Consider the following 18,173-nt stretch of genomic DNA (forward strand, 5'->3'; position numbering starts at 1 on the left):
ATTACATAGATACATCAAATTCAATATCGAGCTCCTAAAAAGTGAAAAAAGGTGTGCAATTTTTTTTTAAATTTTTGCATAAGCTTGGATTGAAAAATTAGGTTGAAGGAATTCAAAGGGCCTAGTGAAACATTATTATCGGTAATTGATGCCCTGAACAAAGAAAATGGAAACACCTAGTAAGCAACCTGAAAGCTCTAGCATGACCCATGAAGAAGAGGAAGAAATGCAACATGATATATCAAAATTACGAGACGAAGTGTAACAAATTTCACTAACAAAAAAAGTAACAGAAGCTAAGATGGATGGTTTAAAGAAAGACATAGAAGCTAAGATGTATGGTGTGGAAGCTAAGATGAATGACGTGGAAGCTAAGATGGAAGCTAAGATGGATGGCATGGAAGCTAAGATGGACGGCATGGAAGCTAAGATGGATGGCATGGAAGCAAAGATGGATGCTTTAAAGTAAAGCATGGAAGATTTGAAGACAGATTTGACAATGTTTCTTGATGCAGGAACATGAGGCTTAAAGGCAAAAGGCTTCGAACTTATTCCAAAAATAGAAAAAAAATTTACAAGCAAAGGAGTGGGGTCCTTTAACTGTCAATTTACAAAGCTTTCTAGTTAGGATTTGAACTAGAATCTACGGTTTGGGTTATCATGTAATAAATTCAAGTATTTAGATGTAGTGGAGATTCTCGAGGAGAATATTATGCAGATTAGATAAGATTAGTTAATTCAATCCTTTGATTTAGGATCTGGTTGTTAAATGAACCAGTACTTATGTAAGTCTCGGATCATTGTAAGGGGATTTTGACTGGTTCGGCTTGTTTTGCCATATAATATTTAGTTGCAGAAATTATATCTCTATGTATTTCCTTGTATATTTGGTCAATCCCGGAGGTGTTGCATCCCTCTGTAATATCACTGTGTATTATTGAAATTCCAGTTTAGCCCTAAAAACTTAGAGTTTTGTGTGATCACATTTAATCACTTTTCGCAGTTTATTACCAATTGCGGGGTTTGAAAGTGTACGGATTCCAATCAAGGGAAAGTGTTTACACAAAGCTATTTATGAGAAGGAAATGTTGGCAATACTACATGCACTTAAGAAATGGTGATCCTACCTAATGGGAAGACACTTCAAGGTAAAAACAGATCATAATAGTCTTAAATACTTTTTAGAACAAATATTATCTTTAGAAGAGAGAAAAAAATGGGTCACAAAGATGTTGGCTTATGACTTTGAAATCATCTACAGAAAAGAAAAGCAAAATGTTGTGGCAGATGCACTCTCAAGAAAGGATGAGGATGTAGAAGCATTTCTTTGTGCCATTTCTATTATCCAACCAGATTGGATAAATGATGCAAGGGATGAATGGAAGAATGATGAGGAAGTGTGGGAACTCATTCAAAAGATACAACAATATCCCAGTACATCTGATACATTTAGCTGGAAAAATGATTCGTTATGGTACAAGGATCGGTTATACCTATGTAAGAATTCACAACTCAAACAAAATATTCTTAAGGAATTGCACACCTCTCCGTTAGGAGGGCACTCAAGATTTCTAAAAACCTACCATAGTGTTAAGAAGGATTTTTTTTGGGATGGCCTTAAATCAGATATTCAAAAGTTTGCGGCAGAATGTTTGGTTTTCCAACAAAATAAATGTGAAACAATTAACACCCTAGGACTATTACAACCTTTATCCATTCCAAGTCTACATTGGGAGGAGGTTTCAATGGATTGTATCATAGGTTTACCCACGTCTGAAGGAAAGAGTGTTATCATGGTGGTAGTTGACAGATCCAACCATGTCACTATCTCCCTCCCTCTCCAATTTTCTCTCTCCCCCTCTATCATCCCTCCATATTTGTGTCTCACCTTTTATATATTACCTTTCTCTCCCGCTCTCACTCCTGTCATTCTTTCTCTCTTCATTCCTCTCCCCTCTCGTTTAGTTTAACTCCTTCAATGCAAGCAATCAAATAGGATTAGAAATCACCATCTACACTGAAATCAATGCATCTAGTGCAAGAAATATTATTCCTTGTCCCCCCCACCATCTATATCTATATCTCCCTCTATCTCTACTTCTTTTTCTTTCTATCTCACCTCCACCCAAACACACATGTTCTCTCCCTCCATATCTATCTATCTCTCTCTTCTTCCCTCTCTTCACCTTCCATCTATATCTCTATATCCATTTGTCTCTCTTTTTTATCTCTATATCACCCCAAAAACATACACACTCTTTCTCCTTATCTATCTATCTCTCCCTCCCTCTCCATCTCCCTCTCTCTTCCCCTTCTCCCCCTCTCTCCCCCCTTCTATCTCTCTTCCCTCCCTCTCTTGCCATCTCCCTTATCACTCCCTCTCTCTCTCTCTCCACCTTTCTCTCTTTGTGTCTTTATTCTTACCTCCCTCTCTCTCTTCCTCCCTCTCTCCTTCTCTCTCTCACATCCTCACTCTCTTCCTTCCTCTATCTCCCTTTCTCTCCCATCTCTCTCTCTCTCTCTCTCTCTCTCTCTCTCTCTCTCTCTCTCTCTCTCTCTTCGCCCTCCAATTCTATCATTATCTCCCTCCCTCTCTCCTTCTCTGTCATTCTTCCCCCCATTATCTCCATCTATACTTCTTTGTATCTCTATCTAAACCAAAAACATACACACCCTCTCTCTACTTTCTCTCTCTATGTATTTCTTCTTCCCTCCCTCTCTCCCCTTCAAACTCAATCTCTCTATCCCTCCCTCTCTGCTTCTTCCTCTCCCTTCCTCTCAAGTCCTCTCTCTCTTCCTTCCTCTCTATCCCTTTCTCTCCTACCTCCCTCTCTCTCCCTTTCTCTCACTCCCTCTATCTCTCCACCTCTATTGCTCTATGTCTTTGTTCTTCCCTCCCATATATATCTAGAGTTAATATATATCATGATATATTAATATATATTGTAATATAATAAATTTTAAATTATATTAAATTTAATAATATTAATATTATAATATATTAATACTAATATTAGATTTAGTAATGATATTGATATGAATATTAATCTTTCAATATTAATATTAGATTTAATGATATTTTTTACATGGCATGATAACAAAATTTATATTAAAACTACATCAAATTAATGTTTTCAAAGATTACAATGTTGACGTGCAAATATTTATGGCTTTAAATATTTTAATATATAAATACGATATGGTTTTCCTTTTAAAGATTCATTTTACAAATATTTAATTAAAAGAAATATTAAAAGATTTTGGAGCAAGATTTTATATTCTTTGTCTTGAATTTACCTTTTTACTTTGATTTAAGAAATCATATTGACTTTAGTAAAGAGTAAATATGTTTAAAGTTTTACCTAATTTATAATTTTAATGTGGTTAATTTTTTGTTGAAGGTAAATTTTCATATTCAACATATATATAAAAAAACATGAGTTAATTGTATTTGAGACATTATTTATATGTTTTGTATGGTTATTTAGATATTTATTTTTTAGATTTTTATTTTGGCCGACATTAAATATAAATACCATAAAATAAAATACCAATAGTTTATCCAATAGTTTAAGAAAATGCATTAATATTGATTGATTCAAAAATATAAATACCATAAAACATGTTATTCACAATATTTTATAAAGCTTAGAATTGATCCCCATACATATACATTTTTCATAAATATGATATGAATATCCACTTTTTATTAATATTTGATATTTAACTATACAAAACATATCTATAATCATAATATTCATAATCATTTTCTAATATTAATAAATATGTTTTATGATAAACATATTCATTTTTATTTATAAATAGATTAAAATATAAATATTGCCCCCAAAAAATTATAATATTTTATAAAATTTAAAACTAGTTTATTATTCAAAATAAATATATTTCAAATTGTTTTGGATATCCTTGGACATGTGATCTCAGCTAGGGTTTCAGTATGAAAACCCTGACTCCCCTGCAATAGACCTACGGTTGCGGCAATCCCTTCATCTGCACCTACCTCACTCTGGACTTCTGACAGAGGCATGAGTACACCTGCTGGGGGGGTGGGGGTGGGAGAGATCCCCTCCTACCAAAACATAGCAGCTGGTGAAACAAGAAGTCAAGGAGAAGTGGTGGCAGGAAATCATGGACGAAATGACAAAGGCCCTCCTATCCTCAGTGTCCAGTGGCAAGCATGCTTGTGTGGGCAGTGTCTTCCACGGGTTGCCAAAAAACTATGATTTGTCATACCCAACAACAAGCTGGACACATACAGGAAGTACATGAAATACCATGGACTAATATGTAAATTTATAGGGGCTTGGCCAACAAAAAGGGACTTGGTGAAATGGTCCAACAAAAATGGCATCCAAAAGGTCATATTGAGCTCAAGCTGGGGGCTAAAGGCTTCTTTACCATGATTTTCACCAATATGGAGGACAAAAAAAGGGTTTTCAAAAATGGACCATACTTTTTTAACAATGGAGGTCTCTTTATGAGGCATTGGAAAGAATGTTATAATCTTAATGAGGAAAAACTCTTAGCAACACGAGTCTGGGTCAGATTATTTTCCTTATCGGCATACTTTTGCGATCCAAAGATCTTAGCAGGGATTGGAAACTTTGTTAAGGTTGGAGATTCCATGTGGCGGGGAAGATATACCTCTTATGCCAAGATCTGCGTCTACATGAATATAACTAAGCCTCCCTGAATTCATTGAGCTTGAATACCATGATGACGTTTGGCAGAAACCCCTGGACTACGAGCATATACCCTTCACATGTCTTAGATGCCACGAGTATGTGCACCTATTTTGTGAATGCCCTCTCAACCAGTTTGAACCTCAAGAAGCACCCAACGCAAATAGCTAGGCCAAAACAGAATAGGACGCAGAGGGTTTTCAGGAAGTTCAAAGGAAGAAACTAAACCAGAGGAATCAACAAACTCCCAACCAACCTCCAAGTAGTAAAGGCCTATGAAATAACAATCGATATGACATCCCGCAGGAGGAGGAGGAGGGTATGGAAGTCCTAAATGAAAATACGGGCCTAGAAAACCAACCAACCCCACAAAAGGGAGGGAACACTACAAAGAGAAAAGTGGAAGAGGAACCCCAAGACAAAGAAGCCAACACGCAAACATTTGATCAGGCCAACATGGAGATCGACAGCCACAAGGAGGATCTCAGCATAGAAGATGAAGTAATGAGAATATTATTGAATGAGTGGGAGCATCTAGACGAGAGATTCATCCTGGAGGACCAGAAACAACTCTACAAATACACCTTTCAACAATACAAGGCCAAGTAGAGAATGACAACTATAGACCAACCGAAGCATTTTGGATCCCAAGCAAGCCAAGTTTTGGAACAAGGATCTGAAGAAAACGGAGGGAAAAAGCTAGGAAGGAAAAACTTAAATGAATCCATATAGATGGTAGGAGAAATGCTAGTAATCTGGAAGGGTGGTGCCATTGTCGGTGGTCTTCCACCAAATTAGAAAACCCCTGAAATGATAATTACATCCTGGAATGTAATAGGCCTCAACAATAGGGGAAAACATAGGTATCTAAAGGACATGCTCAAAAGGGATAAGCTAAGTATTATGGTGACTCAAGAAACCAAGATTGCATAAAAAAATCTAAACGAAATTCTAAAGAGTTACAAACCCCATTATGAAGCACTGGCTCAAGATGCCAGAGGTAGTGCTGGAGGCCTAGTTATCCGACGGAGCCCTGCTGAAATATTATTCGAGGATTGGTTTAGCCTCCTAAGAATACTCACAGGAAAATTTCGTCATATTGCATTGAGAGATTGGGTCCTATTGATAGGAGGTTATGGGCCTCAAAGCTTAGGAGAAAAAGGGGTTTTCCTCTAGAAACTCACAAAAATATGACAAATGTATCCGGATGATCTCTAGATAGTAGGGGGTGACTTAAACGTATTATCTATTTTATTTAATTGATTTAAAAAAATAATTAAATTTAAGAAATGCTAAAATAATTTAAAAACAATAAAGATAAATTAATTAAAATAGATAATAAGATGATTGTTTTATTGCATTTCTTAAAACAATGAAAAGTTTTTATCATAATTTACTTATCAAATCAATAGCAAGGAAAATTATTATAGGCTACTATGAATAAATGCATATCAAGGAATCACCATTATTCAAGTAAAACAATGCCACTTAGAATAACTTATTAGTACTCCATAAAGGGGTAGGATTTAGCATATTATTAATATTTTTATTAATATTTTGAGTATATAAGACATATTTATAATCATAATATTAATAAATAGGCTTTATCATCAACATATTCATTTTTACTTATCAATAAATTAAAATATAAATATTGGTCAATAATATTATAATCTTTTATGAAATTTAAGATCCGTTTATCATTCAAAATGAATATATTTCGGGGTGCATATCTCCACTTTCGAGCAGTAACACCCATGTTTTATAAAAATGTCACTCAATTAATCAATAATTAAATCTCATTGTAATTTTTCACATATAAAAAGTCATTTAAACTATTTTAACATCAATAATTTCTAAAAGTGGCGACAATCATTCCCATACTCAACAAACCAATGCGCATGGATAAACAAACTAAATAGAGAAAGGAACTTCATAGGGATATAATGAATATGGTAAAGGTTTTTTCACTTGTTTCATGTTCTCCCTCCCATGCTTGAAAACCATTAACAGAATCTTAAAAGAAATAAGTAGATTTACTTACATAATTTTATTCTCATATATCATTAATTTTATAAATGGAAATGTATTATTGATTTTATTTAATTTATTCTAATGAATAATTAGATTTAAGAAATGCTAAAATAATTTAAAAGTAATAAAAATAGATTACTTAAAATAGATAATAAAATAATGGTTTTGTTGTATTTCTGAAGGAAAAAAAAATATCATAATTTGCTTGTCAATTCAATAGCTAGGACAATTATTATTAGCTACTATAAGTGAATTTATATCAAGTCATCACCATTATTCAAGTAAAACAATGCCAAGAAAGAAAATTCTTCGATATTACATATAATATATCTAATTAAATGGGCTTTACACTTCTTTTTCTTTGTGGAACACTCTTCTTTTTGTTAGCTGTCCTAAAACATGTATGATACCATCTCCATGCTAAATGTCAGTATTAAACACCCTTAAAACATGTATGATACCATCTCCATGCTAAATGTCAGTATTAAACACCCTTAAAACATGTATGGTACCATCTCCATGCTAAATGTCAATATTAAAAACCCTTAAAACATGTATGGTACCATCTACATGCTAAATGTCAATATTAAAAACCCTTAAAACATGTATGGTACCATCTACATGCTAAATGTCAATATTAAACACCCTTAAAACATGTATGGTACCATCTCCATGCTAAATGTCAATATTAAACACCCTTAAAACATGTATGGTACCATCTCCATGCTAAATGTCAATATTAAACACCCTTAAAACATGATAAATATCAACAAAATACACCACAACATATAAGAGAGAAAAGAAGTACAGTCTTGGATTTGCTATAGTTGCAAATTTTAGGTGATTTTTTTGGTTTTTAGTTAATAAAATTCAAAGTACTCATTTTGCACTGTGACTAAATAGTCGATAGGTTAGATCAGGAGATCTTAAGCGATGTTGGAAATTTGACGAGAGAGAGGAGGGAGGACGTCATAGTGAAAAACCGCCTCAGCCAGAAAACCCGCATTCAAAACCCAAGTATGAATAATTTGTCTCAAAGACTAAGATGGTTTGGTATGTGACTGTGTTCACACTCACTATATTTTCTTCCTTTTCCTCATTGCCGGCTTCACAGTTGCGTGAGTCACTCATATATATTGGCGGCTTCACAGTTGCGTCACTCGATTTCGACCGAGTTGATGGATAATCTGAATATTCGTCGTCCACAATCACAATCACGTTTCTGATGATTTACAGTCTAGTCTCCTCTCCTCTCCTCTCCTGGAGTATGTACGTATGAATATTCAAAACCCAAGATATTCAAACAAAGCAAGCATAAGATTATAATATTAATAAATCGGCGGCTTCACAGTTGCGGCTGTCGGCTTCACAGTTGCGTCACTCGATTTCGACCGACTTGATGGATAATCTGAATATTCAAAACCCATTCATCATCCACACGTTTCTGATTTACAGTCTCGTCTCGTCTCGTCTCGTGGAGTATGTATGAATATTCAAAACCCATATGGTTGGTTGGTGTTGACTCAAGATATTCAAAGCAAGCAAGCATAAGTCATCATATTAGATGATGGTATTAGACTATAGAAGCCATGGTATCGGACTGGACTAATTGATGCATTATATAATAATCATATTTATTTCATATCAAAGTGTATAAAATAGCTGCTATAGATTTAGAGATTCTTATAGCTATTCGACCAGACCAACACAGTAAAGTAAAGTAAAGTAAATATTGAGATTTGTTGTCCAGGGTTTGGTACCACGCTTAACCGCCTCATAGCATAGCAGAGCAGAGCAGAGATGGGGGGAGTTGATTTTGAAGGTTTCAGGAAGTTGCAGAGGGCAGATGGCTTCGCTTCGATCCTTGCTATCGGCACTGCCAATCCACCCAATGCTGTGGATCAGAGCACATATCCAGATTACTACTTTCGAGTCACCGGTAACGAGCATAACACAGAGCTCAAGGATAAGTTCAAGCGAATATGTAAGTTTCAGTTTCAGTTTCTTCATTCAATTCAATTCATGAATCAATCATGTGATCGAAGAAATATTATTCTTGTTACAAAACACCCTGTTTTCATGCGAAGAAATTTTATTCTTATTACAAAAACTAACCTGTTTTCATGCGAAGAAATATTATTCTGAAATCTGCAATACTTACTCAATATTATATTATATTAGCGTAGCGTCACTTTTCAAATTTAGAGACGAACTTTTTATTATTATTTTCAAATTTAGAGACGAACTTTTTAGGCCGATAGGCCTTCCTTTGGAACAGAGTTTCGTCGTTCCTTTGGCTCTCGTGTTGACACGTGGCATCAGATTCTGAATGGCTCCTTTGTTCCTTATACTGACACGTGGCATCGGATCCAGGAGTTTTTCAGTCTAGTGCAGCTAGCGTCAGAATAGACCGGGACAGTTCTGGAGGGAGTGGTTCTGCGAGGGAATGGCGGGTGGTTCTACGAGGGAATGGCGGGCCGTGTTAACTTCTTGCAGTTATCTTCCACCTTATTCGATGCATTCGAGCAGTGAGCAGTGAGCTAGAGTTCCCCTTGACCCGTGGGGTGTTCCATTCATTTGATAATGTTTTGGATTAGTGAAATATTTTGGTGCCCTAGGGTTTGTTGTTCGAGTTTTAGTAACTGGAATTCTCCTTGAGGTCGTAGTAACTGGTTGATTCTTCAATTATTTTTGTGCCCTAGCGTTTGTGATCTTTATTATAACAGCTAGAGTTCCCGTGAACCCGTGGGGTGTTCCATTTATTTGATAATGTTTTGAATTAGTAAAATATTTTGGTGCCCTAGAGTTTGTTGTCGCAGTTTTAGCAACTTGAATTCTCCTTGAAATCCTCGGCCGTTCCCATTTTAGAATGTGTTCCATGTTTACTGTACCCTGTTTATTCTCCTTTAATATCTAGGGTTTACTGTGGATGCTTTCTGTTGTCCTTTTTGTGATTCACATATGACTTGGAATGTGAGGGTTCACGTTCTCCGTGTTTCTTAGGTTCTGTTTTTTCTCTTTTATTATTTAGGGTTTATGGATGTGAGGGTTCTGCTTTACAGTAGAATGATTGTTTGAGGAGATTCGTAATATTTCTGTATTTATAGCTGGTTTTTGGTATTTTAGGGTTTCGGCTGAGATGGCGTTGGGGGTTTCAGCTGAGACGGCGTTTATGGCTTGGCTGATATCTTCGTTCTTGTTGTCACTGAAACAGATAACTCTCTACCTTGCTGGTCGTTAATTGCACCTAACAATGGCTCGTACGAAGCAGACAACTCGTAAATCGACTGGAGGAAAGGCTCCAAGGAAGCAGCTGGCAAAGAGGTAATTTTTATTTATTTATTTCTTTTTCCTTTCTTGTCGGCTATGTGGCTTTCGATGTGTATTACCTCGTATGTATGCTGAAATACTGTTCTGGTCTAGGCCGCATGTAAATCTGCTCCTACCACAGGTGGTGTTAAGAAGCCTCATAGATACCGCCCTGGTACAGTTGCTCTTCGGTATGTTCTCTTGATTTGAAATTGTTATGAATGCCTTATGATATTTTTTCTGGTTTTATTGCCCTATTCTGTCTACTAGATATCTAATTGCAACTTATCAAATCATACAGAGAAATTCGAAAGTATCAGAAGAGTACAGAGCTGCTTATTCACAAGCTGCCCTTTCAGAGGCTTGTTAGGGAAATTGCCCAGGACTTCAAGGTAACACTTTCCTTTTCACAGTAGTAGTCAAAAAAGCTCTGCAAGGGCATCCACAGCTCAATTTTGAATCAACTGGCAGAGTGCACCTAGTACACCAAAGGCTGACCTTTCTAAAATTTGTTATTTATTCTTTTGTAGTGCACGTAGTACACCAAAGGCCGACCTTTCTAAAAATTGTTATTTATTCTTTTGTACACGGATCTGCGTTTCCAAAGTCATGCAGTGCTATCCCTCCAGGAGGCTGCAGAGGCCTATCTTGTGGAACTGTTTGAGGATACCAACTTGTGTGCCATCCATGCCAAGAGGGTGACGATCATGCCTAAGGATATTCAGCTTGCAAGGCGTATCCGTGGGGAAAGGGCTTAGGATTGATTTTGATGCTTAGGATCAGATAGAGCTTTGTTTGAATGTTTCTAATTTGTATATATATTTGATATTGGACACCCTACGCAGAAATGCAATGTTGACTGCTGGATTTTTGTCGTATTAACGGAATTAATTGGAGTTTAATGGATATTATGTACCTGAAGTTAATTGGCATTTTTGTTAATGCCTAACTTATGAGGTAATTGTGATTGTTTGATTAATTCTTATGACTACAATTTACTTTTTGCTTGAAGATGTTTATGGTGATATCCAGAAAAAGTATCTGTATTAAGATTGAAGCTTTAGAACATGCAGTGCGTACTCTGTATATTCATTGATAGTAGTATGTTTTATATGGAGCTTCTTTACAATTTCTCTATATCTTTTGGATGTGCGACGGTTTTATGTTAAAACTCATCCAAAATTAATCTGCTCTCGCATTTGTATAGTCACCAGGAGGTGATTGATCTTGCTAATTTGGGTAGTAATAAGTTTGTGGGTGGTGATACACACACACATATATAAGTGGGCGTGTTGGGGACTTGTCTGTGTTAAAACTCAATTCAAAGTTTATTTGCGCTTGCATTAGTATAATCACCAGGAGATGATTGATCTCCCTGATTTGTTTATTAATAACCTTGTGTGGGCGTTCTCTCCCACTCCCTCTCTCATATTTATGTATATATACGCACGAGTGAGTGTGTTGGTGTGGTGAGGGACCTTATCTGTGGATTGCTCATGTTTGATTGTACTGAGCACTAACCTATAATGACTATGAATTTGTAGAGCCATTTCAGGAAAGTTCATCCGAGGGAGGGACATGAATTTGAATAGGAATGAGCTATGTGCTAAACTAATGGAAAATAGAGGTTAGTGTAAAATGTGAATCCCTTTAATTTGAAGGAACGAGCTATGTGATAAACTAATGGAAAATTGAGGTTAGTGTAAAATGTGAATCCCTTCACCCCTCTCGTAACAGGTGAGGCGATAAATCGTGACAGGGTGGTTGTGGCCGAAGACATTCCACGTGCATGTAGCATTTTGGTGCCAACAGAAAAAGATTGCTTTCAATACTTATACTGTATTGAAAGACAATTTTCTGTATATTCACGAGCACAACCAGGGGAATCGGTCCTACAAACTGGATCTGAACCAGTTTGCAGATCTGAGCCACGAGGAATTCAAGGCCACATATCTGGGTGCCAAGCTGGACACCAAGAAACAGTTGCTGAGGTCTCCCAGCCCTCGATACCAGTATTCCGACGGCGAGGATTTGCCAAAGTCCATTGACTGGAGAGAAAAGGGAGTCGTGGCTCCCGTGAAGGACCAGGGTCAATGTGGTAAGTTCTATCTTATGAATTGTCATACCCTAATTTTCAGTTTTATGAGAATTTATATCTGATGAATTTTCATACCCTAGGCCATAACAGTGCCCTGTACAGTACTTTTTAATTGAGAAGTTTTATCTCCTGAATTTTATACCCTAGACCATAAAAATGCCCTGTATTGTACTTTTTCTGTTCGATTTTTTCAGGAAGTTGTTGGGCGTTCTCAACTGTGGCGGCCGTTGAAGGAATCAATCAAATCGTGACCGGCGATTTGATTTTGCTGTCCGAGCAAGAACTGGTGGACTGTGATACTTCTTACAACCAAGGATGCAACGGTGGTCTCATGGATTACGCTTTCGAGTTTATTATAAACAATAGTGGACTTGACAGCGAGGAGGATTACCCCTACACAGCCTACGATGGATCATGTGACGCTTACAGGGTAATTCTCATGGTCTTTTGTTTAAGCGGGATTCGATCCCGCTACCTGCTGATTTTTCTAATTTATCATGACTGATAAATTTGCATGCATGTGTGTAGAAAAATGCCCATGTGGTAACAATCGATGACTACGAAGATGTGCCTGAAAACGATGAGAAATCGTTGAAGAAGGCTGCGGCTAATCAACCAATTAGCGTTGCCATCGAAGCCAGCGGGAGGGAGTTCCAGTTTTACGAATCTGTGAGCACTTGATTTTGTGAAGAATGATCATTTAACCGTTTCAAATCTTAATCATCAATTTAGGATAAGTCGTCTTCATTAATCTACATGGGATAACCCCTAAAATTTTCTTGCCAGTCAGTTTCTCTTAATGCCATTTATTTTTTTTCCATGTGACTTCAACAATTAATTATTTCCCTTGGAATTTACCACCTGAAATGCTGTAAATTACGTTGTCTAAGTTTATCTTTACCATTATTAATGATTTTGCCATGCGATTTTACCAATTGATTAATTTTCCATGGAATCTACCTCCAGGGTGTGTTCACTAGTGCCTGCGGAACCCAGCTAGACCACGGCGTGACTCTGGTGGGCTATGGGTCAGAGTCGGGCACTGACTACTGGATTGTGAAGAATTCTTGGGGAAAGAGCTGGGGAGAGGAGGGATTCATGAGACTGCAGAGGAACCTTGAAGAAGCTTCAACAGGTATTTGTGGTATAGCAATGGAGGCATCTTACCCTGTAAAGAAGGGTGCCAACCCTCCAAACCCTGGGCCTTCTCCCCCAAGCCCAATAATGCCTCCCACTGTGTGTGACAACTATTATTCCTGCCCTCAGAGCAACACCTGCTGCTGCATGTATGACTTCGGAGGCTACTGCTATGCCTGGGGCTGCTGCCCTCTTGATTCGGCCACCTGCTGTGATGATCACTACAGTTGCTGCCCTAACGAGTACCCAGTCTGCGATCTTGATGGTGGGACCTGCCTCAAGGTAGTACCAATATTCCTAACCAGTCATTTCAAGTTTGCAACTTCGCTAGATTCGATCTCAAATTTCTGATATTGTGTATTTTTGGGGATAAATTGTTGTTGTCACAGAGTAGCAAGGATTCATTTGGAGTGAAGATGCTAAAGCGTACCCCAGCCAAACCCTATTGGGTTGCTGCTACTGCCTGAATAGTCGCTGATGTTCTTTTGCAAACCTGATCGTCTAAGGAGAAACTGATACATAAAAAAAGGGTTTGTGTACAAAATACTTCTGCTATGTTACCGTGTCTGGCTTGGCTTCTCCAGTTGGATCAGAAATTGCTTCTGTCCTGTCATCAATTCTATCCCTTCTCATTTATACATGTACAACGCTTGGTTATGTTAGCCATTGTTATTGTTTGTTCTGAGGCTTATAGTCTATGAACAAAACAACCTTGTGATTACGGAAGCTATTATAGATCTTAACTCCAGGAGTTAAGGTAATGTTCCATATTTTTCAATTGTTATTGTTATTTCAGATTAGTAAGATTATTCCCAACCTGGGTGCAAAAGGTTTTGGTGTAATCCCCCATTGTTCTGTGTACTATTTGGAAATTAATATCTATTACTCTTCATGTACGAAATTTGTTCATTTATATTTGCTCTCTGTCTTCTTGTTAATCTATGAACAAAACTTGCTTGCATATATTAGTTTGAGATTGTTGTTGGCAACAGGTCACACGCCTGTGCCCAAACCAATTACCAATATAATTACGTCGGGCTGATAAATAAGTTAGACAAATATCTCACGTGAAATCTCTTATACGATTTACAGGCCTGCTAAAATTTTCGGCCATGGAACAAAGATTGGGATGTTAAAATTATAGTTGCCAAATTAATGGAATTTGTATGGAGACAAAAAGTGAGTGTCATATTTAAAATTCCAAAATGAAGCACAAAACTAGGATGGGGGGGAAGGTTCTCTATAGCAGAGCATGAGCAGTCGAAGCTAATGAATTTAAAAGTGATTGAATTTAGATTCAAATTGATTAAGATGATGAAAGGCAAATAGAAACCAACGAAACTGAAGATTAAAAATGGTGAGGATTGTTAAGAAAGCAATGAGAGATTGGAAAGTCAATTCGAAACCAATGATCAAATCTCAAGCGAGTGCAAGAGGAAGTCTAAATGATTTTAACACTGGTAACACAGCGATGTTCTCAGGCATGTGAGAGCCAGTGAGACTAAACCTTTGAAGGCAAGGTAACTCGGAGTAAAATCTGAAGACCTCTACTTCAACATTTAGCAATATGCGAGAGTTAAATGATATCTCCTAAATGAAACTTGGCCTTTATTTCATTTACCACATTTTTATGAGCTGAATACATATCTATAAATGCATTTTTTTATCATTTTTCCAATTTTCATACTATTTATGCAATTGAGAATTTGTGATTATTTAATATTCTTAGTTTGAATATTTGTGATTATTTCACCCTTCAATTACTAGCCAAACTCATCCTGGCCTTCATTTTTGTTATGGGGGTCCTTCATTTTTATGAGCTGAATACATATCTATAAATGCATTTTTTTATCATTTTTCCAATTTTCATACTATTTTCCTAATTTAAAAAACCTATCGGCCTCTTTTTGCACTTTTTAGGGCAATTGCTAGTTATTATTATTAGCCAGCCAGCTAGTCAAACAAGTGAGAGATTCCGAAATCTGCACTGCTTACTTTTCAAATTTAGTGGCTGTAACTTTTTCAGATATTATTGTAATATTTAGTGGCGGTAACTTTTTCAGATATTATTGCAATTTGGTGGCTGTAATATTTTTCAGATATTAAGTTGATTGATTATAATTTAAAAGTATTATTGCAATTTTTCAGTAAAATGTAATTTCATATAAATAACTATTTCATATATTTGCATTCATTTTAAATAAATCTATTATCATTTTTAAGTTGGAAAAAAATATTGTTATAAAGTATTATTATAATAGAATAATGGAAATTTCAATATCCATTTTAAGTTGATTTTATATTACAACTTTTATTTATTTAATTAAAAATATGTTTTTAGGTGTTTATGTTAAAAAATTTAAAAGAAATTGTATAAAATCCTTGTTATTCAAATGAGAGACATTAAAATTGGTAGCAATTTTTTTTTTTATAATGTTAAAATGAATTAAAGTTTTTTTTTTTCCCTTGTTTTTCTCTTTCTCTTTGGTATATATATTAACAAATTAGAGAATTGTGTGGGAAAAACAGGTTCATGTGATGAATCATCCAAGATTTTGGATACAGAAATGATGTTAGCTTTTCTAATCATCATACATATGGCTCCATGCAGGTTAAAGGTCGGCAATAAAACAGAGATACATGTACCTGACGGAGGAGATCCTCAAGAAGAATCCCGATGTGTGCGCGTTCGTGGAGGTGCCATCGTTGGACGCACAACAGGCGATGTTGGCTATGGAGGTGCCCCGCCTGGCAAAAGAGGCGGCTGAGAAGGCCATTAAGGAGTGGGGGCAGTCCAAGTCTCGGATCACTCATCTCATATTTTGCAGCACAACGACTCCGGATCTGCCCGGAGCAGACTTTGAGGTAGCCAAGTTGCTCGAGTTGCACCCGAGTGTGAAGAGAGTGGGCGTGTTCCAACAGGGCTGCTTCGCTGGAGGCACCGTTCTCCGCGTGGCTAAAGATCTCGCAGAGAACAATCGGGGAGCTCGGGTTCTGGTCGTCTGCAGTGAAATCACGGCCGTTACCTTCCGTGGCCCCTCCGACACTCACCTCGACAGCATGGTGGGCCAAGCTCTCTTCGGCGACGGTGCATCTGCACTCATCGTGGGAGCCGATCCCATCCCCGAAGTGGAGAAGCCCTGTTTCGAGATACTGTGGACCGCACAGACAATTCTTCCCGACAGCGAGGGAGCCATCGGTGGGAAGGTGAGAGAGGTTGGACTGACATTCCAACTCAAAGGCGCGGTTCCGGATCTTATCTTTGCCAACATTGAAAACTGTCTGGTGGAGGCGTTCAGTCAGTTCAAAATATCCGACTGGAACAAGTTGTTCTGGGTTGTTCATCCCGGAGGGTGTGCCATCCTTGATCGGGTGGAGGCCAAGCTCAATCTGGATCCCACAAAACTCATACCCACCAGGCACGTTATGAGCGAGTATGGAAACATGTCCAGTGCGTGCGTCCACTTCATATTGGATCAGACGAAGAAGGCGTCTCTACAAAATGGATGTTCAACCAGCGGAGAGGGATTGGAAATGGGAGTTCTGTTTGGATTCGGACCGGGCCTCACCATCGAAACAGTTGTTCTCAAGAGCGTTCCTCTTCAATAATTCAACAACTAAACTTAATCGCAACATCTAAGGTTTAGAATAAATAAATGTGCAACTATCCATTTTTACTCTTTACTCCAAGAGAATAAATGTGACCAAGATAGAGTGTTTCTAATAATAGTTTCAAATTCCAAGATAGAGTGTTTCTAATAATAGTTTCAAATTCCAAGAGGTGCATGAGTTTCACTGTATCTTTCTTAATAAAAGGTTATAGTTTTAAATTCAAATTGCGAGAGATATAATTTTAAATTCAAATTCCGAAAGATACATCTTTATAAATCTTAGCAATCAGCCAACAACTACCTTTTATAAATAAACAAAAAAAAATCAAATATCAATTTAACCACTCTTAGCTTTAAACTGTGACCACTCCTTCCTTCCTTCCTTAAAATAATTTTTTTTAAGTAAAATCTTTTATTTTTGGTTAATAAAATTCATAACTACCCAAAATAAAAAATGAGTGAATGTAAACAAATATTGTGAATGCACTGGCATAACGTTTTACGTCTTCGATTTGCTATAGTTCTAAATTTTATGTAAATTTTTTTATTTTAATTAACAAAATTCATTCATAAAAATAAAAAATGAGTGAATGTAAAATATTATTTTAAACGTACCAACATAACTTTAGTTTGAATATATTTACTTATTTTAACCCATCTCTGTCGAGAATCTCCAAATTTGACAAGAGGAGGGGAGGGAGGACGTGATAGTTGAAAATCTTAAGCGATCTCGACAGTCTGTCGAGAAACTCCAAATTTGACAAGAGGAGGGGAGGGACGACGTGATAGTGATAGTTGACAAGAGGAGGGGTGGAAGGACGTCATAGTTGAAAACCTCATATTGACACATGGCATTCAAAACCACTAGCGAACAACCCAACACAATCCCTCCCCTCTCGGGATCGGGAACAATTTGTTTCATGGACTAAGACTAAGGAAAGAGCTAACCAGCCATATATTGGGTATTTAATGCCCTCAGAGCAGCACGCGACTTAACGCAATAACATGGGAGCGGGCAAATTCGGCATTAAATAATATTTGCCCGCTCCCGTGTTATCGGGCTAAGTTGCGTGCTGCTCTGAGGGCATTAAATACCCAATATATGGCTGGTTAGCTCCAGCCTAAGACTAAGACATGTAATTATTTTAATATTCCACGTGTTTAATTGGTTCCGTACGTACGTCACTGATGTATTTTCCTCTCCTCATTCGCGGCTTCACACTCACTCTCTTACCTCCATTTCCACCTCTTCACACCGACTTGATGGATAATCTGATTTAC

General features: G+C 37.0%; 1 protein-coding gene, 1 long non-coding RNA gene and 1 pseudogene across 3 annotated transcripts; all 3 read left to right on the plus strand.

Moving 5' to 3' along the window:
- The first annotated feature begins 8,414 nt into the window (after positions 1 to 8,414).
- Positions 8,415 to 17,026, plus strand: LOC149156401 (pinosylvin synthase pseudogene; annotated as a pseudogene). The gene is made up of 2 exons (XR_016262247.1): positions 8,415 to 8,721; positions 15,893 to 17,026. The product of XR_016262247.1 is annotated as a pinosylvin synthase pseudogene (transcript).
- LOC149156402 (uncharacterized) lies at positions 9,901 to 11,035 on the plus strand. Its single transcript, XR_016262248.1, has 3 exons — positions 9,901 to 10,061; positions 10,161 to 10,237; positions 10,348 to 11,035. It is a non-coding gene; the product is annotated as an uncharacterized LOC149156402 (long non-coding RNA).
- On the plus strand, positions 11,661 to 13,674 carry LOC149156403 (cysteine proteinase mucunain-like). Its single transcript, XM_089444751.1, has 5 exons — positions 11,661 to 11,673; positions 11,806 to 12,144; positions 12,339 to 12,574; positions 12,673 to 12,813; positions 13,111 to 13,674. The coding sequence occupies exons 1-5, from the start codon at positions 11,661 to 11,663 to the stop codon at positions 13,630 to 13,632; spliced, it is 1,251 nt and encodes a 416-aa protein (XP_089300877.1). The 3' UTR covers positions 13,633 to 13,674.
- Positions 17,027 to 18,173: the final 1,147 nt, after the last annotated feature.

Source organism: Pinus tabuliformis, chromosome 9 (assembly GCF_031772625.1).
Source record: "Pinus tabuliformis cultivar Carrire ecotype Pingquan chromosome 9, CPIR1, whole genome shotgun sequence".
Classification (NCBI taxonomy): Eukaryota; Viridiplantae; Streptophyta; class Pinopsida; order Pinales; family Pinaceae; genus Pinus; species Pinus tabuliformis.

Excerpts from the sequence above, each read along its gene's own strand:
- LOC149156403 (XM_089444751.1), top strand. Across the intron at positions 12,145-12,338 it reads GAAGGACCAGGGTCAATGTG|GAAGTTGTTGGGCGTTCTCA; the intron begins GTAAGTTCTATC and ends CGATTTTTTCAG. Across the intron at positions 12,814-13,110 it reads AGTTCCAGTTTTACGAATCT|GGTGTGTTCACTAGTGCCTG; the intron begins GTGAGCACTTGA and ends ATCTACCTCCAG.